Raw genomic sequence first — 23,612 nt, forward strand, 5'->3', positions numbered from 1 at the left:
CTGATACGATGTAGGTCATGTATGGAATTTCTACCAACTAAAAATTGTAACAGATCAACGTTTTAAAGTCCAACAAAATGAATGAATGTTAACTCTGGGATTTGGTCCCAGAGTTAACATTTAGACCAATAATTACTGCTGCAAATTATATGCATTAACATGAGCGCAAATTTGAGCTCGCATGATTTATTAACGCAAAAAGGGAGGAGAAAAATTGTAATCAGAATTCTCTACTGCCAATCTGTGCGTAATATCATCTCCTACGTGTTTACGCATGCTATTGCCCGCGACCTCTAATTTGTTTCCTCCCCGTGGCCTCACATATATGACACAAATGGCGACAAAGAGCGTGCACTTCAAGGAATTTATTGTGGTTCTTCAGAGTGCAGCACCAACCAGCGAGGAACAGTCTGATGGGGGCCGTGCGCCTCAGCAGGGTATGACGCCAGGGCGGCCGTAAAGCCTGTCTGGCGCAGTGCCACTTTGGAGGGGAGGATTTATTTTTACGCCCTTACAACTTGCCCCCGAAAGATGTCCAATAATCGATATCGCGACAAACAAAGAAGTTGTCTTGCGTTATGGGGTCACGGGTCACAACATCCTGTATCTTTCGCAGGATCTGACTGATGCAGTGGAGTGCTCTCCTACTGCTCTTAACTGGCACAAAGGCTTGCTTTAATTCACAAAATGGCAACTTTATGAAGACCAAAAAAAAAAAAAAAAGAAAGCAAGGTTCAAGCTTATTTACCAATAAGCTCATTAACCATAAGCTCAAAATGAGTTCATTTGGAAGAGCCAGTCCAAAGCTGTATGGGACCCTAATCAGAATTTTATTTCAGCATTCTTCAGTTAACCCGCACCACAGTTGTATTTCATACAATTCATGTTCGGACTTTCCTATGTAATATACTTTATAACCAAAAAAGTAACATCAAGTAACATAACCAAAAAGAAAAAAAGTTTGATGACAGGACTTTAAAAGTTGCATGTTATGAAAGTAGTATATGACATTTTAAATAAATAAACAAGAAAATAAATGAAATAAGCAATATTCCAAATCAATGAAACATGCGTTCACTGAGACTGAGGCCCCCTGGCCCCTTTCGATGATGCCACTGATGTGTTGAGGTGTTTGCACCCTGCAGAAAACTGGAGATTAAATGCATCTATTACCCCGTTCAGTGCCATCATCCTATTACGTCTTAAACAATCGATGACAAGTTTTGATTTTTGCATTATTGCCACTGATTTGTTCAGTGGCAGTCTTCCCTGAATAGTCATAGTTGTGCACATTGTGTCGTGAGTTCCACCAAAACCCGAACACCTGATCGAGCCTCTCTCCGCTCACCTGTGGAGAGTCTACAAAGGCCTCTGTCTTTCACCCTCATTTACCTAGAGGAGGTAGTTTCCCCCAGACTCAGTGGAGTTCAGTCAACACAGCCCCGGTTTGTTGGATCTGGGTAGAGAGCAACTTTTAACATGTTGTGTTCGCTGTCAACAACCTGCGCGGATAATGGAAGGTGAGTCCAAATTAAATAGGACTATAGGCGCTCTTCATCTGTTAAACGGAATCTCATCGCGTTTTATTTTCACGGGTGGGGTGCTTTATCGCGTGCGCTTGTGTTTAATTTCACATTTTGTTTGATAATGTCACGGTGCTTGAGCGTCATTTCACTTTAACCTTTTGCACGAACGATTAAACGCAACATTTAAAGGCCAAATGTTAAGAATGGTTTCCAAAAGAAAAAAAATCAAAGAGAAATTTTCTAAATTATTTTAACATTACAAAAAGAGGGAACCGTGACTGTGTAGGCTGACGAATGTGGCTATCTGAGAGGGATTTGACTGAAACTAGATATTGTACGAACTGAAAAACACGCACATGCAAAGGGGGCAAATAGAAAACAGAGATAGAGGCTTGATGCTATTTTAAAAAGCGACACTGAATCTCCGTGTCCAATCCATTACCGGAGGACGAAACTCAAAGTCAGAAATCTCTCCTGATGAGAAATAAATGAGTTGCATCACATGCTCTGCGGAGGAGGACATTCAAAGAGTGCTGATTGAATAAATCAATTTCTTTTACACATGCTAATAATAATTCACAAAAAAGGCAGGAAGCGGATATCGTAAAACTGTAACTTCTCAAAATTTACCTAAAAATATATTTTTCTCTCTCTCTCTTTCTCTTAGAGGACGATATTTGTGGTCTTCTAATTTTTTGGCCTGTTAATACTTCCTATAATGCGTTTACTTTTTTAAAAGTAAGAAACGAACAAGGATGTATGATTTTTTTTTTTTTTGATAAAGCGTTAAATAAATAACTAGTTTATTTGTTGCACTGTGAGCCATGAAACACTCACATCTATACTATAATCATGAGGTAAAACATACTTTGCTAGCCAAAGTTAGAGGTGGAGATTATAGGAGTATAGGGAAATAAGTTAACTTAAATTTTCATAGAGATCTATAATATGTTATATTGAATATTTTTAAAAACCCAACGAAAATGGAATTGAAATAGCTTGCTTTTTGTGTTGTTTTACAAGTTTCTGATGACAAATTCCAATTAAAAAAAATTAAATGACATTCAAATCATTCTGAGAATTAATATAGGGATTACATGCTGAGACTTGCAATTGTTTGTGAACAGAAGGTAAGCTAGCAAATATATTATTTCATATATTTTCTAGTATTGACATAGATACAACTTTCAGTTCAACTCATGTAACGAGCATATTAAAACTTTACAAATGTAACAATTTTACTACTTATTATTTATTGTAATGTTATGCTTTTTAAGTCTGAATCCTAGAAAAATGTACTTAACTGCTTTAGTCACATCTGCTTAATTTTCCCTCTAAGCACGTTTTAGTATTTTCATCATGAGAACCCCATTATGAAAAAAAACAAAACAGAAATGGTTCTTTGATCTTGTTATTATTATTCTTAAAAGAAATCTATCAAATTGTTTTATATTTTGGAACCAAGACAGATAAGTAGAATGCAATTTTATTTTTTATTTAATTTTAAGATAATTAGGACATTTAAAAAAAAAAACAGAAAACAATTAGCATTCTTTTCACATCCCAATTACATTTTACTGTGACTGTAGAAGGCGCTGTTTCAACCATACAGATCAACTTTGTTGTCCCATTTATTTTTGGCAAAAGAAGGTAAATTAACAAGAAAATATTAAATGAACACATAAGTAAAACATTGAGTTGGAAGATAATAAATATTTACTTTTTAAAATGTATCATAGTTAATATACTTACTAGCTGTGGGAGGTGTCAGAATAGTTGAAGAGACACTTCTTTTGCTTCTGGAGGTGATTATATAATTTTATTAAATACATTTTTTAAGTTGTGTTGACTATTCTGCAGGAAAGCTAATTTCATATGTTTAGTCTATCTTAAATAAATAAAAATTGGACGGACGGACGGACGGACGGACGGACGGGACGGACGGACGGACGGACGGACGGACGGACGGACGGACGGACGGACGGACAGATAGATAGATAGATAGATAGATAGATAGATAGATAGATAGATAGATAGATAGATAGATAGATAGATAGATAGATAGATAGATAGATAGATAGATAGATAGATAGATAGATAGATAGATAGATAGAAGTTAATGGTTTTATATGCCAGAGGTTCAAAGTGACAGGGCCGAGAATCAAACCTTGGGGGACTCCACAGGAAAAAAAGGAAATGCTTTAAACCATGTGAATTAAGAACAAATAATCACTGACATTTTATTGAGAATTACTTTTAACAATAAAACACTGTCCTAGAGTATTCAAGAGTTTACTCGTTTGGTTTACCAAATAATTATTCATTTGTTTACTAAATATTTTCTTAATAGCCTTCAACAACATTTTATTTTGCGTATCTGAAAAATGGCAGCCTTACTTGAACCACAGTTTGAAAACCCAATCACACACTATTTTCTTGCAAGCATACCTGGATGCAACAGCCCTCACTTCCAGTAAATACAGGCTTGTTTGCACACTGTTGATATATCATGAATGTGGCATCTTTAATAAATGCGTCATGCTGGTTTTGGAACTTTTTGGTTAAGCCCGTGATGTGACGCATGCATGCATCCGCAGTTAGCTGCTGAATAGTCCACCCAGGCTTTTATCTGTCCAGCTCATGAAAAGCTTGTTTTATTTCAGCCAACAGGGAGGCCTTGTACGAACAAGTATGACGAATCTAAGAGATATTAATGGAAAATTAGCGTTTAGCTCACTCTGAAAAAAATCTATTTGCACTTCATCAAGCTTGTACCACCAGAAGTTTACTCTGCATGAAAAATGCAACCACCCTGTTGCCTGACACTAGAAAAGGATTTCACTTTTTTTTTCTTTCTTTTTTTTTTTTTTTTTTTGTTTACTAGCATGTAACATCCTTAGTCATCCAGTAGGGGGCATATTTGATGCACAGCAGGGAGCTTAATGTGTCAAGTTGGATCATACTCAGTTTATTGTGAACCACATTATGTAAGAGCTAACATGAGAGAAAAAAAATTGCCTAAGTAACAGGCCTCTCCAACAGCTGTTGCTTTCATTCTGTGGAGAGACAAATGAAACCAATGTGACTGGTATGCATGTTTCCTTTATTACTGAAATGTGTTTATGCATGTAAATCAGCACATAAAGGACATTTCTCTGTGCAAATACATTTGGAACTTGAACGACAACCACAGACTCTCATAAAAACTGACAACGTTTTCTAGGTCCTCAGAAATAAATACATTATGCTTACATTGGTCAAAGGTTTTTACCCCCATTACTTGTGTAAAATAAGAGGGTGAAAGTGCATCGTACTTGTTGGGGAAAGGTCGAGCAGGAAGATTGAAGCAATCGGACTGGCAGGGTTCTAGCTCAATAACCATCAATAACCACGGGAAACTGGCTTTGCTGTTTCCCTCCTCCACTGCAGCCAGGAATACTTTCAAACAGAACGGCTCAGAGAAAAACATCAGTCTCACAATTTCTCAGTTTTACAATTCATGACAGGCGTTGACATCCTTTTTTAGACTATGAAGCATCAGAATTGTACAATCGCAAAAATGAACACCCTCCAGTTTAGCCCACTTCCATCACACTTTGCTGTCTGATCCTGATTCTGTTGTATTCCATGGAGACTCAAAGTGTATTCCAGCATGCAAACATTTAAGGTGGAAATATTTTCATCTCAGCATCTGCAGGGTGTTTTTATAGTTACCTACCAGCTTTCGACATCCATAATCCTACCGCATTTACCTAAACTCAGCCACATTCGCTATAAAAATGTTTTGGGAAGGTATTACCTATTACATTTTATGTATTATATAGTTATAGTTTAATCAAGCAAATTAGTTTGTAAATGTAATGGATGATAATAGCAAAATGCTAACATTATCTACTTTATTTTGGTAGCAAAGCATACCTAATCATTTTAAACTCAATTTGACTAAATATGTTGATTAAGCTAACTGTTCGTCTTCATCTGGTTCAGTATCTGGAAGATACATATCTTGAAGGGTGTTACAAGTTGTGTTGTCAATTAAATGTTAAAAACTGCAATAAGACTGGTGGTTTTTGTGTTGGAGCAGGAATTAAAGATTGCATCCAGCTAAACTAGGTCAGCCACAGTGCTAATGCTAAAGCTAAGTTAGCTAGCAAGATGAACTTCTAAGTCTTGAGTGACACAATGAGGTGTGGTTGTAAGTGGAAACCACAGCATTTGAAATGCATTCAAGTGTTTGAATACATTTAAAACGTATCACTACTTTAATAACATTTTATGCCTGAATCTTATATTAATGTGTTAAAATTATATTCATGTGAACGTGTGTGAATGGAAATCACTGATTTCATGTAAAGCGTCTTTGAATGTCCTGCTAAAATAAGTACGATGCCGCAAAACGATGTAACTGGTTAGAAGGCAACTCGTTTAGTGGATCGACTACGTTTTCAATTTACGTGACGTCTACTCAGGAATATTCATTTAAATTGACACAAATCAAGTTCAATTTTACCAGTTTTTTTTTTTTTTAAATCACAGCAGGTAACTGCACCCCATTTATCTGAATGATAAAGCTGAGTTTCTAACCCTGAGGTTACGACGCAAATTAGAGAAAAGCTTGTGCATCACCCTGTGAGAACAGATTTAAAATGTTTATTACCATTTTATGCCTTAACAAAAATGTATTATTTGTGGTTCCTTGTTAGCAAGGTGGACAAATCAGAAGAGCAAACCAATATAAGCAATCAGTTACAATTAATCTAATTTAGCTGTACATTTTAGAACATGTTTGGAAGTTGTTTTTTAGCAGTAGAACTTACATGATTTCTACTCAGAAATACTCTATTACACAAATTGTTTACAAATTGTTGAATTAATTTTAAAAGCCAATTTTAACAGTGTAGGTGATTAGGCTCTCTTTAGTACAGAACAAAGTGGCTGCTATGATAATATGATCTGTGTTATGGATAAATATTTGTAACACAAACCATCAATTTTTTAAAAGTGAAGAGCCTTTTTTTTTATTTCAGATACTACGATTATGCTGATGATAAAGTCCAAATTGTAAGCGGAGCTTTCTAACCTTGAGGCAGGCATTGTCAACAAAAGGCTGGTCTTAGCTGGGTTGGTCAAGGGAAAGGAGGACCTACCAGTTAAACAAGTTTATCTTAATTATTAGTTAAAATTTTGCTAATATAATTCAATAAAAATATTTCAAAAAATTTTTATTTGATAATTTGGGGATAGAAAAAATCTTCTCGTTAGCACAGACATAAGGGTCAGGCCGGCAAATCTCTTTGTTTTCAGACAATTTCAAAGAAATTAATTCTAACATGTAAAGCCGCAATTTAACAAATTGAAGAGCTTTTTGTAACCACAAAAATTAAACCTGTTGAAACAAAAGTTATCAGTTGTATTCTAACAGTCTGTTGTTTGAGTACAGCTAATTGGCTTCCAAACCTAATGGGGAGTGAACCAATTCAAAACCGGCTCACTGCGCTTGTAAAGGTGACACAATTCTTAATTATGGCTTTGGAGAAAAACAAGAGAGGTGAACTTGGAAGCAGCTGAAGTGGGAATCTGGACTGCACCTGCCCAACATTTCTCTCCTCAGAAGCAACATGCAAAAGCTTTTACATTATTCTAACATACAAAAAGGTGCTATGCGTTGGGAAAACCCTGTCTTTAACTTCCAGAGTGTGAGTAGAAGATGAGAGCAGATGAGGGAATCCCCATTTACACCCGAGCTTCGACACTGTCTGATTCTGAAAGCAGTGAAGTTCGACTTCATTTTGAAACACGGTGAGGCACAAAAGTCAGGAGACAAACCGTCTCTTTCATTATAAAGTAAAGAAAGGAATAGAATGACATCACATGCACTAAAGTAACAAAACACGGGTTCAAAATCACAACTTGTCTCTTCATATTCCTTTGTTTGGAAGAAGTGGGCAGTAAAAACAGTACCATCCTGCAAGATAAAGGTAAAGCACAAAGCAAGGTCTCTAAAAAAAAAAAAAAAAGGCTGATTACACCAAACATCCCACACCAGTTGTCCATACGTCTGACCTATTTACATGATTCCATTGTGGATGCAGCTTAGCTGAGATCCGATTTAAAGATTCACCACATAAACACACAGTAGGCATCCATCAAAACCAAACCCTTTCAACCAAAACCCCCAAAAAGTGAGCATATCTGTACAATAACACTGGTGGGTTTTTCTGAGATGCGACTGAATCATTGTGGACAGTTATCATACAGTGAGTGGCATAGTGGGGGTAAATGCATATTATATAGCTAGACAGTGACGGGAAGGGTACCGAACCCAAATCTAAGCACTTCATGCTCTTTTATCAAACCAAATACACCCCAAAAATCTCATCAAAGTAAGAAGTTCACGCAGCAACACGTCCAGTCAGCTACCACCCCAAAGTCCAGTGCATAAGTTTAGGAAAAAGATTATCAAGGATCAAGTTGGCCTACATTGCCCCAAACAACATGAAGACCTTTAGGTGTTTGCTATACTGATAAAAGGCCATTTCCCCTAAAAAAAGTAAAGGGAGCAAGAAAAAAAAAATCAGTTGCCAGGAGGCTCCTATGTACATGGTCTCACAAACACAAACACACACACACACCCACACACGCACACACACAGCCCTGGTAAATCAGAGCCAGGAGCCAATCAGGCGTTCCTCCTGGAGTTACTGGTAGCAGAAGTGCGGCCTGTCTCGTGGTCAGGTCTGTATTTGAGCCAGCAGATGAGCCACGTGACGACCACCGAGAACATGGCCAGGATGCTGGCGACCGACAAGCAGATGGGTCCGGCCGGAGAAGGGGGGATGCTGTGGCTGTGCACAAAAATCAGGCCCATGAACAGCAGCACCAGCATGGACAGGAACGAGAAAATCACGCACACGCAGCCGGTGGTCAGCGCCACCCTCTTGCAGCTCTGACAGCTGTCGTAGCGCACCGAGTCCTGAGAGAGGGTAGTGGCCGTGGACACTGTGGTGGAAGGGGTCGCCTGGCTGGCGCCGGACGCGCCCGACGCCTCCTCGCGGCGGAGGGCGACCAGAGCCGGGTGCAGAGGCGGAGGGTACGGCGGCAGGGCGTCCTGCGGCAAGGGGTCCGAGTCGATGTAGAGCGGGAAATCCTCCGTCACCTTGGTGTTGTTGGGCAGGTTCTGGATCCGGTAGTCCGGGACGGGCGTCCGGTGGCGACACACTGGGCAGCTGATGCGCCATGGCCGCTCCTCCCGGAGGTGAAGCGTGTTCAGGCACTCCTCGCAGAACGTGTGCAAACACTCCAAGATCTTCGGAGCCCGCCGGTCAAGGTCGAAGTAATTGTAACAGATTTTACATTCGTACTCCTCATAGGGGAACGCCGGGGAGGCCTCACCGGGGGGCTCCGCTCCGTTTGACGGCAAGTCTACCTCTGCCATGTCATCTCTCGCCATTCACGTTCTCCGGTGAAAACAAAGGGAGCTGGCGGACAGATGCTGATGACGGTGCACGTCTCTCCTGCTCTCCCCCTCCCCTCCACTGCTTTCATTGAAACGCCATCGTTGCGCGTTCCATTAATCCCCGCTGCTCGATCCAAACGGCCGGGATCCCAGTCAGAGACGGTGACTAGACTTCTCTCGAGCGGGGGGAGATGATGTAATGGCGGTGACTCCTGCGGAGCGCGGCGCGCATCATCCACTGGGTCCCAGCAGCATCCCTCAGTCCCGAGTGCGTGTTGTTGTTCTCCGAGCTCCAGCAGCCAGATTACGTAGACGCTGCGTACAGTGGGATGCGCTCATTTGGGGGCGGTGCGGGGAGCCACTTCATTGTTTCCTGGAACAAAGAGCGTCAAAACTCAGCCGACTGTGTGGCAGCAGAACGTCAGCATCGTCCAGCTGTTTCTCCGAGACCTTCTCACTTTGTTTGACCTTTGACAGTCAGCGTGCCTCTGTTTACCGTGTTGACAAAACGCAAACACAAACTGAAAATGAAAACTAACAATTAATCAAATTGTTTATTTCGTTCGAATAATTTCCTATCAGACTGAATATGTAAACATCCCAGTTTACAGCCACGAAACTAAATATTATATGCGTTACATGGTAGAGGAACCCCTTTAATCTTTTCATATTTTGTTCCAGTAAAGCTAGAAACGTCAAAATATTTTGGAGGAATTTTATGACAGGCAAGAAGCACATAACTGAGAAGTACATAGATATAGTTATACATAATTTTCAAAGTATTTTTTTCCTGCAGTAAAAATCTGAAAAGTGTGGTGTGAATTTGTATGCATTTTACTGCAATTTGCAATAAACTTTATAGTTTCCTTCACCGTCAAGCTGGTGCTTTATATGTCACTGGCTAACATTAGCGACTGGGTAAGCGAGGTTTCATTTAAAGGTATCAGACTGAAAGGGTTTGAATAAATATTTACATTTGTAAAAAAAAAAAAAAAAAGGAAAATAGATGATAATTCTCTCTCTACTTCCTTATCTCCCCTTTCATTAGTCTGTCTCATAAAATCCCTATAAAACACACAAAGGTTTGTGGTTGCAGACTGAAGGTGCAAAAAAGTGCAAGGGTTCAAACACTTTTTCAAAGTACCATGGCTTACAGCAACACTAGACCTCTGGGGGTTAACAGATGCTGGAGCGAAGGACAGCTGCAGCCAGATGAATTCTGATCTGTTTAGGGACAGAAGAAATACAGCCGAGCAAATCCAAAAGGACAAATGGGTGATGACTCAAAGGAACACTGCAGCCATTTTAGAAGCTACAGAAGCTGATTATTCTACAGGAATTGAGTTTGTGGTCTGATCCGATTAAACTGTCCTCCAAAATAATACCGAGTCATAACTTATGTTGTGGTAAACAGCTGTGCGTAACGTGTGCGCACCCAGCTGTTCGTGCTGACGTCTATTCTTGGGGACAGAGAAGACGTTGTGTTATAAATATTTATTAGTGTCTGATTTGAGGCTTCGCACTCTGAGGTTAAAGTTCTTTGCTGATATAAAGCCTGAAAAGGGTCGGAGTAGTTCTGCTGCTGATAGTTAAGACAATGAAATAATGAATAATGAAACAAAAATGCTTTCTTTTAGTATCTGCAGCATCCTATTGTGATAGCATATGCATAAAAAACAAACAAAAAAAACTTTAAAAAGTGTAACATTTAAAGCGGACAGTACTTCAGCTGTATGACAGCCTAAAGTACAAACCTGTTCTGGTGGTTCTGTTTGTTTTGTTTTTTTTATGCTTTGATTTTTGGATGGGTTTGTATTTGTTGGAGAAGGCTAAGAGACACATGGTAACATTGGAAGAGTTGCACAGATCCACTGCATCTGTCCTAAGGACAACTGTGAGTTATGCATGCAATATATCTGTCCTTTTCTGGAAGTGTGGCACGGAGGTAGATATGCTGAAAGGAAGCCATAAGAAGTTCCATTAAAGTTTAAGCTAGATAAATTTGAGACCTTTCTATAAATGTAGAATTCAAATGTAGAATTGGGCTCACACTGTCTGTGTAGGAAAAAAATACTTCACGTCACCCTGAGCACACTAGACCATCTGTGAAACATAGTGGTGGCAGCATCATGCAGTGGGGATGCTTTAATTCTGCAGGCAGAGAAAAACGTGAGACTGGGGTGAAGGTTCAACTTCCAACAACACTAAACAGGACAGGGAAGTTGGTTAGGAATGGATGGGAAATAAAATACAAAGCAATCCTTTTAGAGGTTTGCAAATAAAATAAAATAAAATACAATAAAACTTGAGACTGAATTGACAGAACACATTCCTGCATTACAACCCAAAACGAACAATCACAGCTAAGAGTAAAGCATCTTTATGTCTTCGAATGGAATAGTCAAAGTTCAGACCTAAATCCAATTAAGAATTTGTAGCAAAACTTGCAGCTGACAGCCACTCTCTTTGTAGTCTGACTGAGCTTCTGTAATTCTACAAAGAAAATTTGATTAAAAAAAAATTATTGTGCAACGCAGGTAGAAACATAACCTAATCTGCAGGTAATCCCTTCCTCCCACTCTCACTCCTAACCCCCTCTGTCTCTTTCTCTCTCTTCCTATCAGTCACTGACGTATGTTTACGAATCCTCACGAATCCCTGCAGCAATATTAGGCAATAAATACTTTCCACTTGCTATATTTACTTTATAACATCACCTGAACCATCCTGGTATAAAGGTCACATAATCACCACTACAGACTCACAGCTACTGGTTGATCCCTGTCGTAGCCCCGCCCCCGCTGAGCTCACCTGTGACACAGCAGCCGCACCTGGCCGGGATGTTCGCACTCGTATTCTCCGTGATCTCCTCTACGCGAGGTAGATCAGCCGCGTCGCGCACCGACACTTCCTGCTCCGTCGGCCTACTCACCTGACATGCAGGAGCTGATGGCCTACCTCCAGGATCCGGAGCTTGTGGCCCGGTTCCAGAGAAGATGCGGGCTGTACCGGGTCGAAGGGTCGAATCCAGGCCCCGGCAGGAGCCGACCTGCGAACAGAGCCCCGATCACCCGGGAGAAACCACGTGGGCAGCTGGAGGGAAGCTGGGACCGGCAGGACAGCAACTCAAACTATCAATACCAGGTCATTAGATGTCTCTGCTAATGTGTGTTTCATTAGAAAAAGAAGAGAACTGGAGTTCGTTTGCATGTACATCCTGCATCAGATACATTAGAATAAAAAAGAATAAACCAGCCGGAAAGCAGCACAAACGAAGCGTCAGATTCATACAGAGGTTTTGCAAGCCAAAGTTTGACTGGCTTTTCTTGTTTGTCAGGAGTTTGCTCTTCCTGCGCAGCAAGACAAGTTATGTACAGGATGTTTACACTCTTTACTTTCATATAAAAGGCTATATGCTCTATATTAGATGTATTAAACAAACATTTAGGGTTGAATCAACAGAACTCATGTATTAGGTGTGTAGACTTTACTTGGGCAGATTTTCTGAGCAGACACTTAAATAGAATGAATTAATGAGATTTTAAAACTCTGCTTACTAAACAACACCAATTACGGTTCCAATAATGTTCCGATGAACTGAATGAAAATAAGAAAACACAAATGTTATGATAGTTGTATTTTAAATCCATACTCTGTTGGGCAATCCACACAACCAATTATAATAGCCATTAATGTGATACAAATTGAAATCATTTGAATGAGTTGTTGAATGAAACACCATAGTAAATTCATTTTTGTGGTGTGTGTGCAACATGAGGTTAAAGGAAAAGGGTGTAGCCACCAGACAGTGGGCTGGTTGCAAAACTGGATTAATGGATCTAATCTTATTCCAATGATTCCTCTGCTGGCTTCTATTATGTTTTATGTCAGCCTGTGCAGGCAGGGCCAAGTACGAGCTTCTCCTGGTGTAACACATATTGTACAGATTTACAAAATCACTGTACTAACACTATGATTTAAAACAATATATTTCTCATGCTGCTAAGTATATAGCACATTGTTGACTTCACTACTATGTAATGGTGTGTAAAACTTGCATAAAAATGTGATTTGACCCAATCAAAGTTTCATAGCTTCTCTGCCATACTCGTAAAAGTGTTATAAAAGTGTACTTGTGAAAGTGTTATGACTTTTCTGTTCGGAAAGCACAGCTGGTGATTGTCCTTCATTTTCAATACAGAAATATTTCTTAATGCCCAAAATCGTCTTTCTTTTGAGAGAAAAGTGTGGTATTTGTCTTTCAACCAGCTGACTGGCAGAGCACCGCAAGGAGAATTTGTGTGTAGGACAGAATTTGGAGATTCTGTCCTACGCAAGAATTACATACAGGAATAAAAAAGCAGTTTCTTTTTTTTAGGCAACTTCTGCCTAAGTTTTCTTGGAGTCAGATCATGTAGCAGTGTTGCAACTGTTGCGTGCTACTCTTGGTTGATACATTTAGTACATGTTTACTTTTCTTTAACAAACACATCAACATAATAGACATTGACAGCCAGATTAAATAAAAAAAAAACTGTTTTCAAAAGGGAATTTGTCAAAAGACATCTTAATGATCCCAAAGAGTACTGGAAAAATATCCTGATACATTTGGCATAAAACTAATGCACCAGTTCAGAAAAAAGAACATCATCTCAACAGTCAAACATGGTGGTGGCAGTGTGATGATCTGGGAGCAGGAAGTCCACCTCTGAAAGGAACAAAAGGTTTTGAAAAGTCAAAGTCAAACTCTGGAGTGAAATCAAATTCTATAATTCTTCCAAAGAGATGGAAACAAATTAAATCATCATTTTAAAAAGTCTGGAAGGTTATTTGGGTTATCTTTGTTAAAATGTTTTTCACAATCTAAAACATTAAAGTAGGATCAAAACAGTAAAATTTACTTTTTCACAGAAACATTATGAACTGGAAGTCAGTGATTTCTAAACCTCAACCCAAACCTAAAATGTGTGTTTCCTCTGTGTAGGACTGCAAAAAGCCTCAGTATGAGGTAAGAAACTGGCTGCTCCACTTCCTCTTCCTGTTCTCGGCTGGTCTGGGTCATGAAGTGTTTTACATCACCTGCCTGCCCTGCATACACTGGAATCTGGACCCGTTCCTCTGCCGCCGCCTCGTCAACATGTGGACCGTAAGTTTCAGCCAAAGAGAGATCACCTCTGGCCATGGGTATCTGCGAGGTAACCTCACAAACACAGGCCATCAGGATGATGCTCTCCTCCTTTACAATGCTGCCTTTCTTGTCATGTTGCTCCGTCTCCTTCTCTTCACCTTTCAACCTCCTTTCATCGTTTGACCTCCTTCCAGTGACCTGTCTCTGACACCACTAAGGCCATATATCCCCAGGCAGGGACACAAGGGCCAGCTAGTCTAGGGCCCCTGACATAGCAAGGCGACACATATGAGGACACATCAGTGCCAGAAGACCGCTTGGCTCTCTCTTTTAGATGTTTATTGAGACAGTGTCCTGCCCTGTGTGACAGGAGACCTTGGAAACATGTCAAATGAAACCTCCATGACATTTTCAGTGACACACAGGCAGTCATACCGCCTCAGTCCCTCGGTGTGTGTGATGGGCAGCGTGTTTTTGTGCCCTTTCTGTCCCTGCCTCAAGCGCTTGGTGGGTGCCCTGTGTCTGAACCCCTTGTTTGGCTCCCCCAGGAGGAAGAGAGACCATTCTTCTGGTGCACCACGGCCCCGTGTGAACTCCATTTCAAACACACACATAAACTCCAACACACACATACTTGCAATCTCTCTGTCGCCTGCTAAACACACTCATTGCCCTCCCTCTAGTTAGGCATTACCAGCCTCGCTCTGCGGAGCGTTTTATTGGCCCCATCAGCGTTTGAGCTTTCTCTCTCTGGACTAGCCATTTGGTCTGTCTGCCCCGAGGGCTCATCACCCTGCACCTCTCACTCGCTACAGCGCCTTGCCATTGTGATGTTGGAGTTATCTAAGGCTAAGGCTGAGCTACAGACACAAACACACAGACACACACAAACACACATGCTTCGCCACTGTCCTTTAATGTTCTTTCTTGGTTTTCATCGCAGGTCGACTTTGGTTGACTTAGAAAATAGTAGACATGAGAAACTATGTGGTCAAGAATTGCATCGTAGTATTGCAATACTTCAGCATAATGCATTGGGAATCATGCAAATACTCTGCCAGGGGGAATATTTCAAAGTATGCTTACAGGTAGTGACACTAGAGGCCAAATATATTAAGAAAAGCTAACATTAAGCCAGGATTCTGGTGTATTTAAAAAACAAACAAAAAAATCAGTTCTAAGCAAATCTGAGGGATTTTATAAATGTGATTTCTAGGTAGTGTATTTTTTTTATACAGTGGCCCAGAAGGGCCAACAAAAATAAAAAGCCACAACAGTAAGAAGTTATGGTAAAACAGAAGTTTCAATAAACTTGCTGGTATAATGTTGGTTTTACCATAACAGTCAGAAAATGTAGGAAAACTTTGCTGTATTTCCTACAGCAAATTTTCTTAAGCAGATTGTCTTATGCTCCTATTTCTACTTTTATGTTTTTTTCTTTGTGCTGTCTTTTTCTTTCTGTATCACAATGACTTGGTCAGACTTTTAAGAGACAAACTACGAACTTTGAGAAAGAAAGCATGTTTTCTGGAGTGAAATCTAGCTTCACCATGGATTCTGGAGTAACCCACAGTGTTTAGCTTTTTGTACTAATTGTTAAAAGAAATTCACTTAATTGTTCTACAAATATCAAGAATGATTGAAGAAATGCACAAGAGCAACTGAGAAAAACTGTAGTCATGTCACGGTGGAAGGAAAAAGAAAAAAACACCCGACACACATAGCGTTTCTCCAGCCTTACAAACAACGACCAGCCCACCGTCTCAAAATATACACACCCGACAGTCCGATCCAAACGTGGAAAGATCAAAGTCTGAATCTGCTCTCGGCTCGATCAATATACTTATTCACAAAGTCAGGCAGTCTTTAACTCTTTCCTTAATGTGCGGAGTCTGTCTGTGGGGTCAGGCCTTTTGATGTGAATGTCACAGCCATCAATGAGGCAGCTCAATGTGATGTTTGTGTAGAAGATAAGGGTGTCGCATCATGCACTTACTCGAGCTGGCCGCCAGACTCGGTGTGTGTGAGGACAGAGACACGCTGTCGTATGGATTATCGTATGAATACACAGTGGCGGTGTGTGTGCAGAATGGGCTTGCCATTGTCTGTCCCTTGTTTATTGTCTGTTTTCTGTTAGGAGTTGTGCATGTAAAGTACAGATGAATATGGTAATAGGACATTTTATATTCAGAAATGACCCAAGGGCAACAAAAAATGGAAAACAGCATCTGCACATAACCAGGCTGCAGTGAATAAAAGGGCAACATTGTTTAGTTTTTTTTCCCCCCCGCTTTAGTTTCAGTTCAGATTGTCAGTGTTGTGATTTTACTGCAAACTTATGGTCACTGTAGATCCTTAAAAGATTTGTAGGTGTTAGCTAGAGTTTAGATTGGTGTTGTAACAACGGCTGCCATATATATCATTACACACACCACTACACAGTAACAGACTGGCAGGAGAGAGGAAAAGCATATTACTTTCTCATTTCATACATGCAAACAAATGGAGAAGACACTCATTCTCAGAAATATTTTTATGGTACACATCAAAATAAAGTAGTGCAAAGCACTAACGTACCAGGAATGGGCTTTAGTCTGAGCCATTTTACATGGTAAATGGTAAATTACCCTGCATTTGTGTTGCACCTTATTAAGCCAGAGGACTCCAAAGCGCTTTATGCTGTCCATGACAGAGTTTCCTTCCTGAAACTCCTCTTCTTCCCGTTGAAGCTGAAAGTAGGTAAATGCAGTGCACTGTTGAATCACATAGGTACACTAGCCTACGGTTTTCAGCCCTTCATGGCTGGAGGTCCAACACAGGCAATTTTGTTTTGCAGTTTACGGAAACTGTAAAACTCAGTTGCTGTTTTTCCATTGTTAGTTTTTTGTGATAATTTACTTTTTAGCTGACTATATCATAACTGTAAACTCCAACGGTCAAAATGTTATCCCCTCTACTGTCTTCGATTTCTAGCACTGACCCTGCATGACAAGATTTTTTATAGCTAAGCAGATCAGTTTGTGAAAAAACAAAAATCTGGCTGCCGTCCCAGCTAGTATTTATGTGAGGAGTCAGGCTGAAGTGTGCTATTTTTCAGGTCTCGTTTCCTATGATCGTCTTTTACCCTCAGTAAAATGCCCTTGTGGCTAAAACAGAGCGAATCTGCCTGCAGCCTGCCTTCCTCCTGTTCAGCGTCTGCCTCAAGTCCTAAAGAGCTCTTTGTGTCTCCACATGAGCAGAAACAGTGGATCCGTCGAGGTACTTTAATGTCTCCTTTGCCATGGTAACAAAATCTCGCTGATTGCTGTGTCAAATGGGATTGTAATAACAACCTCTCTGTTCTTCTCCTTAAACACATACATTACTATCCTGCTCCCTCTGTGATCGCTGCCTTCCTGCTCCTCACTAAGACAGCCATTCATTAAATATACAAGGCCTGGCTTTAAATAAACCTGGAGCCGGAGCGGGCCGGCCTATCCACTCGCATGTTCTCATGAAAGAGAATATGCAGCAGATTTGGCTGGGTGCAGATGCAGAGACATAAACACCCACACGTGAATTCACCTTGCTCAGGTGTTTTGTCAGATGAAGAGCATACTCTCACCCAAAGATGCTGAAAACGATGTGTCAGCAAAGTCTGCTGTCTTCAACTCTGTTTCTTATAATAGATTTAGTTACTGCACATTTGCAGCATCGGCACTTTATACTGTGTGGGATCTGCACTTTTGTGCAGCTTAATCCTGGAGTTGGGATGTGGATTAGATATTTATGAAAACTGAAGGCTGGTTTCAAAGTAAATGGTCATCGAGATTTTCACTTTTTCAAAAATCTTTTCTCCTTTATTTGCACTTTCTGCTTCTTTTTACTCCTTTCTGGCCACTAGCCAGAAAGGTTAATTGTCAAAGAAATATTGAGGTATAAGTAACTAAAATGTGCAAGCTATTGGTTGATAACAAGTATCAGAATATACTAAGGATTTTGAAAAAAAAAAAAAGGGCTTCACAGTACCTACGTTTTTCCGTCATAACATGGGTCATAGAGGAACAAAGCGGTGCCCCTTCTGCGCTGCTGGTCAGCTGGATAAATAAAGGCATTTTTTTTCTCTCGTGTATGAGGCAGACAGTTTGTTTTTGGAAATATTTAACTTTTCAAACCACATAAGTCATAGCAGGAAGCTAAGAGAGCACAGCCTACTACAGAGGCTACACAAGCAAAGAGCTCGGCCTATCAGCCAGCTGATATCAGTCTGCCATCCTCACAGGAGATGATCAATGAAGAATAGAAAGGCAAAAATAATCACAAGGAACTGATGTGATGCATAATGTGTCTGATTTTAGTTATTGTATGCGGTAGCAAAAGTATGTCCTAGTTCATTCTGCACTTGAAGGCTTTTTTTTTTTTTTTTACATTTTAAAGAACAATTAAAATGTATATTCTTTGACTATGTATTGCCATATCTGCTGCAGGTGGTGATGTACGTTGGCCAGGTGATGAAGGACCTGCTGAAGCTTCCTCGCCCACCCTCGCCGCCTGTGGTCAAGCTTGAGACGCGCGTGGACGCGGAGTACGGACTGCCATCTACCCACGCGATGGCCGCCACTGCCATCTCCTTCACACTTTTACTGAGTGCTCCCTCCAGAGTACAGGTGAGCGCACGTGTTTGTTTCTACTGAAACATCATGGATTAGTACTTTGGGTTTCGGCTTCATTCATATGTCAAAAATCTTCCACAGGTTAATTGAACAACAAATATACTGGATATATCAGAGTGCGACTGCACAATATGGACCAATAAAAGCAATTTGTGTATTTTTATAGTTGATTTTACTTTTCTTTAAAATACAAACTAATTCATACAAAAGTTGCCAGAAAGACTTCATTATTGAATATGATCAAGCTCACTTTCAAAATAGCAAATCCTATCCAAAATCTCTTGTCAAAGTGGAGTCTGTCTCACAGAGCTCAAATAGGCTTTTATTTTGAAGTAAGAAAGGAAGCAGTTCTCAAGCTGTGCTGTTGTGGTGACAAACACATGTAGACAAACATAGGGAATCCGTTGCACCATCTCCACATTGGTTCAGGAGGAAGATGGCTGCAAATTCAGTGAGTCTGTGCTGCCAGCTGGGTTTTCTTAGAAACTGTTTCACCACTAATCATAATAAACTGAACTTGATTGAACTGTTTTATGACTATGACTGAATTGAAATGTACGTAATTCACTTTGGATGAGTCTGTATGACTAGGAAGTGCCAGTTAGGAGCATCTTCTGTACGTCACTGTTAATAGAAAGCAGAGTGTTGAAGTGTTTCTAAAACCACACAATTCGGAATGGCTTCATCAGCCTCCATTAGAGTCTTTCACAGCTCCTTTGAGAAGTTCACATACGCTCATCGTGTGCATTAATCTTTCATTTTGGGCTTTTAAAACCTTATTTGAATTGTTGTTTAGAAACCCAATTCCAAACAACACATGTCCAATGTGTTGTAAAAACAAAAACAATGGGCGCACAAGTTATATTAAACCTGGATCTATTTCAGTTGCACTGGCTGAAATGTTTGCAGACGCCACAGCAATATTTAGTTAAGAGACTCTCAGTAAGCTGCACTTTGATTGCACACATTTAGTAGCCATCATCAGTGTCATAACCTAAGAGCAGCCAGATCATAAAACAAAGGATCCATCCTCCTCAGAGCTCAAGCAGGCACCGCACACAGTTTGCAGCTGCTGGGATTTATTTAAAATGATTTTGTTAACAAGAGATTTCACAACAAAAGAGGATCTAGGTATAGCTTCGGAGTGAAGGTACTGCTGAAAGTAACAAACAGGAGGAGCCTATCTTAATATTAACCTAAATGTACCTATTTAAAAATTATTAAACCAAACAAAGAAAAGAAAGTCCCCAACTAAAATAAAGAGGAGAAAGATAAGTTTTAAATAACTGGCAGTTCATTCCTGCAAATTGTTCAACAAAAATGTGTTTCCTACCATTATGGCCTGCCGGGTCAATTTTTGTATGACCGTGAGGAAGTCCATGAGGACTTTGTGTGTTTCTCATTGTGAACAGCCACTTTTTACCCAAGTAAAAGTAAAAAAGTGGTTTTCCAAGAAATTACTCGAGTAGAAAAGTATTTGGTAAAAAGGCAACTCAAGTACTGAGTAACTAATCATAACATCTGATTTTATATTTTAGCATAATGTCATGAAACAAATATTTTTTATGAGGTTATGTGGAAGTTCTGGCATCTTAAAGACCAAAATAGAAAGAATTACAACAAATAAATACAAAATAACACATTCAAGCAGAAGAAACACTTTTTAAAATCCTATTTTTTCAATGTTAAAACTTCACATGAAGTTATTACTTACAGTAGGTAATGCGTATACAAGATAATGTACTTCCAGTGACAATTTATATTGTTTAATGTGTCTTATAAATCTCCAGATGCCACAACAGGCTCAGCAGATAGAAAGTGTGTCTCTGTCTCATACATTCTTGGTTAAAATATGGTTGTCCTTTCTTCATTGAAGTTGGACAGAGTATTCTGAAATTTTACTCAACTAAGAGTAGCAGTAGTTCATAAAAACATTACTCAAGTAAAAGCAATTGAGTAAATGTAACTGCATGTGTTGTAAACTGTATTTAAATCAGCTTAATTCATAAAATGTCCTTACTTCAGATGTTTGACGTGTCACTACCACTATTATGGCTGCCACTGCACCGCCTTCTATAATCAACAAGGCTGTTAAATCAGCATCCTCCCAGACTTGCAGTACTTTGAGACTCGGGGCAACAGATTGAAATGAAGGGAGTGGTCCTGCTGTCCATCACATGCTGTCCTGCCTGCTGGACAATGGGCCGTGAAAGGCAGGAGCAGCCGTCACCATCAGTCACACATCAGCCACACCCATCGATCTGCTGCTTCATCCTCTGATAGACTGCAACGAGTCAATGACTGTCAGACCAACTTCTCCGCCTCCCTCCTCTTCACTCTTCCTCTTTTTATCTCTCCATCTCAACTGCCAAGTCAGTAAAACACTCAACGAGCCAATCACTAGCTGCCTTAATCAAGCTCTGTGTTGTCGCGAAGACCAGGGCGAACGAGAAGTCGCCTCAGCCGGAAGGTTTTAAGCGGGCTCCGGGGCTGTCAGACTGATTTGTGGCCGGATCATTTCCACTTAATCTCTGCTCAGAGGGTCAGAGAAATTGGGCCAAAAACCGAGACACCAAAAGTACAGTAGAGCGCTTAACTGTGCCCTAAAATTCCTCCAGGAATCCCCTGACAGAGAAGAGCACGCACAGATATAGATGAGAAGCAGGCTGCTGCTCAAGTCCTCGGGGCAACTCAGCCTTTTCCCGAAGCAGGTCGGAGGTCACGGCAGTCAATCACAGACTGACTCCCGAACCCCCCACCCCTCCTGTCCCTGGCATCCTTTGTGGCCATTCAGAAATAAAACCCCTCCCTCTTTATGAACTACCACTGAATAGGCTTCCAGCTGCAAAGGACAGGAAAAGACTAAAAAAAAAAGGCATGGAGGTGGATGAATGCACGAGGCTTCTCTTCTCACTGTTATTTAAATGGGAATGGGGGATAAAAGCTGCCACCATATAGGTAAAAGTGTGTGTGTGGGGGGGGGGAGGGATGCGGGAGTCTAGGGAGGAGGAAGAGAGAAACACTAGCAAGATAAAGGAGTAGTGAGGTGTTGTCAGGGAGGCTGACGCAGAGAGGAGTTGCATGTGAATATGAAAAGATTTGATGTAAACATGAATATCTGGGGGAAAGTGTGCAATTTTTCCTGAGAATTAACTTGTGATCGTGTCAAAGTGATGCTTGGTGGTAAATGTGTGTTTCTGTGTCAGTTTTGCTTCCAGACAGGCCTGCTGATTGCTGCGACGCTCTCGTCTCTGGTGTCTCTGAGCCGGCTCTACACTGGCATGCACTCAGTTCTGGTGAGCCAGTCACCACACACACACACACACGCACACGCACACACACACACACACACACACACGTGTGTGTGTGTGTGTGTATCTTCACATTTCTATAGCCTAACGTATAGGCTGTAGAAATATAAACATAGCAAATGCAGGATTTTAGGTATATTTTAGCAGGATTTTAGCAGAAATATCTTCAACTAACTGGTCTTACTAGTTTGTGCTTTTTTGTGTACATATTTCTTTCAACAAAAAAGAAAAATCAACAATCCACAGGGAAATATGTTCATACAGTGGAGGATCTTTAAAAATGACAAATTTAATTCAACAAAGTTTATTCAGTATTTGGAAGCATGTCCAACACGGACTGAACGGCGTCGTTCACTTCCTCCGCTGCCATTGCTAAAACTACAACCATCATTTGCTTTATCACAAAAGCCTGGATCATTAATGATGCATTTTTAGATCTACTCTTTCTTGTCTTTACAAACAGTGTAACTCAGCTGCCAACTAGTGAATGTCAGAAGGTGGCATCGATGCAAAACCTTTGATTTGGGCAATAATTCTGCTTACAGGCACAAATGATAACATAGTCTCATACGTCTCAGATTTGCAGAAGTGCTGGATTTTAGTTATTAAGAATCAAACCTAATGACTCTACGTCATCTGACATGCTGACTAAATGCTGCCATTGCTGTGCTTTCAGGATGTGGTTTGTGGCATTTTGATCACTGCCGTCCTGATTCTACTCACCTACCCTTTCTGGGAATCCTTCGACAGCTTCCAGCTGACCAGCCCTCTGTCCCCCATCATTGCTCTGTCACTGCTGCTCTTCCTAAGCTACACATACCCAGAGCTGGACCATTACACCACCACACGAGGAGACACCACCACCATTCTCGGCGTGTGCGCTGGCTGCTCAGTGGGATACTGGGCCAATGTGCAGCTGGGCGACACTTTTGAGCCCCGGGGGCCGTTGCCTGTTCCTCTACCCACAGTAACGGCGCTGTCTGTGGCGAGAGGGGCTGGACGCAGCCTGGTGGGAGTCGTTGCCCTGGTGGGAACTCGGCAGATAGTGAGGAAGCTGAGTTTGGACGCGTTGTACTCTTGGTACAATGTTCCGAAAACGGACAAAAATGCCAGGAGGAGGAAGGAGATAGAAGTACCATCCAAGTTTGTCACATACACAGCTGTGGGACTGGTTAACTCCATATTGGTCAACAGAGTCTTTGCTCTGATTGGGCTTCTATGACCATCTGGCACCCGGTAAGACTGATCTGTAATTACCTCAACAATGAACTTCATATTTATCTCACCATATGTTATTGAGCTTTTATAAACTGAAAAAGAAGTGAATGTGTGACTCCTCAGTGGAAATGATTCATATAAGACTGTATATAAGACTTGTGACTGATCTAGAGCTTAGCTGTAAATAAAAAAATAAAAAAAGTTTGTCCACACAGAAATAAAGCTTTCATGGTTCTAAATTTGATTGTTTGAATCAAAGGTTAGAGAGTGCAGTTATTTGTTTCAAACTGAACTGTTGCAACTTCACTTTACTTAATAGCC

General features: G+C 40.6%; 2 protein-coding genes across 2 annotated transcripts; one reads left to right on the top strand and one right to left on the bottom strand.

Annotated features, from left to right (window-relative positions):
- Nucleotides 1–4,612: 4,612 nt before the first annotated feature.
- On the bottom strand, nucleotides 4,613–9,461 carry rnf228 (ring finger protein 228). The gene has a single exon (XM_088011704.1). It carries the CDS (start codon nucleotides 8,974–8,976, stop codon nucleotides 8,206–8,208), a length of 771 nt encoding a protein of 256 aa, XP_087867830.1. The 5' UTR covers nucleotides 8,977–9,461; the 3' UTR covers nucleotides 4,613–8,205.
- A 2,329-nt stretch (nucleotides 9,462–11,790) lies between these two features.
- On the top strand, nucleotides 11,791–23,513 carry sgpp2 (sphingosine-1-phosphate phosphatase 2). The gene is made up of 5 exons (XM_014991765.2): nucleotides 11,791–12,126; nucleotides 13,967–14,128; nucleotides 18,577–18,756; nucleotides 21,969–22,058; nucleotides 22,750–23,513. The coding sequence occupies exons 1-5, from the start codon at nucleotides 11,920–11,922 to the stop codon at nucleotides 23,293–23,295; spliced, it is 1,185 nt and encodes a 394-aa protein (XP_014847251.2). The 5' UTR covers nucleotides 11,791–11,919; the 3' UTR covers nucleotides 23,296–23,513.
- Nucleotides 23,514–23,612: the final 99 nt, after the last annotated feature.

Source organism: Poecilia mexicana, unplaced genomic scaffold (assembly GCF_051168715.1).
Source record: "Poecilia mexicana isolate PSO_F unplaced genomic scaffold, ASM5116871v1 scaffold_13, whole genome shotgun sequence".
Lineage (NCBI taxonomy): Eukaryota > Metazoa > Chordata > Actinopteri > Cyprinodontiformes > Poeciliidae > Poecilia > Poecilia mexicana.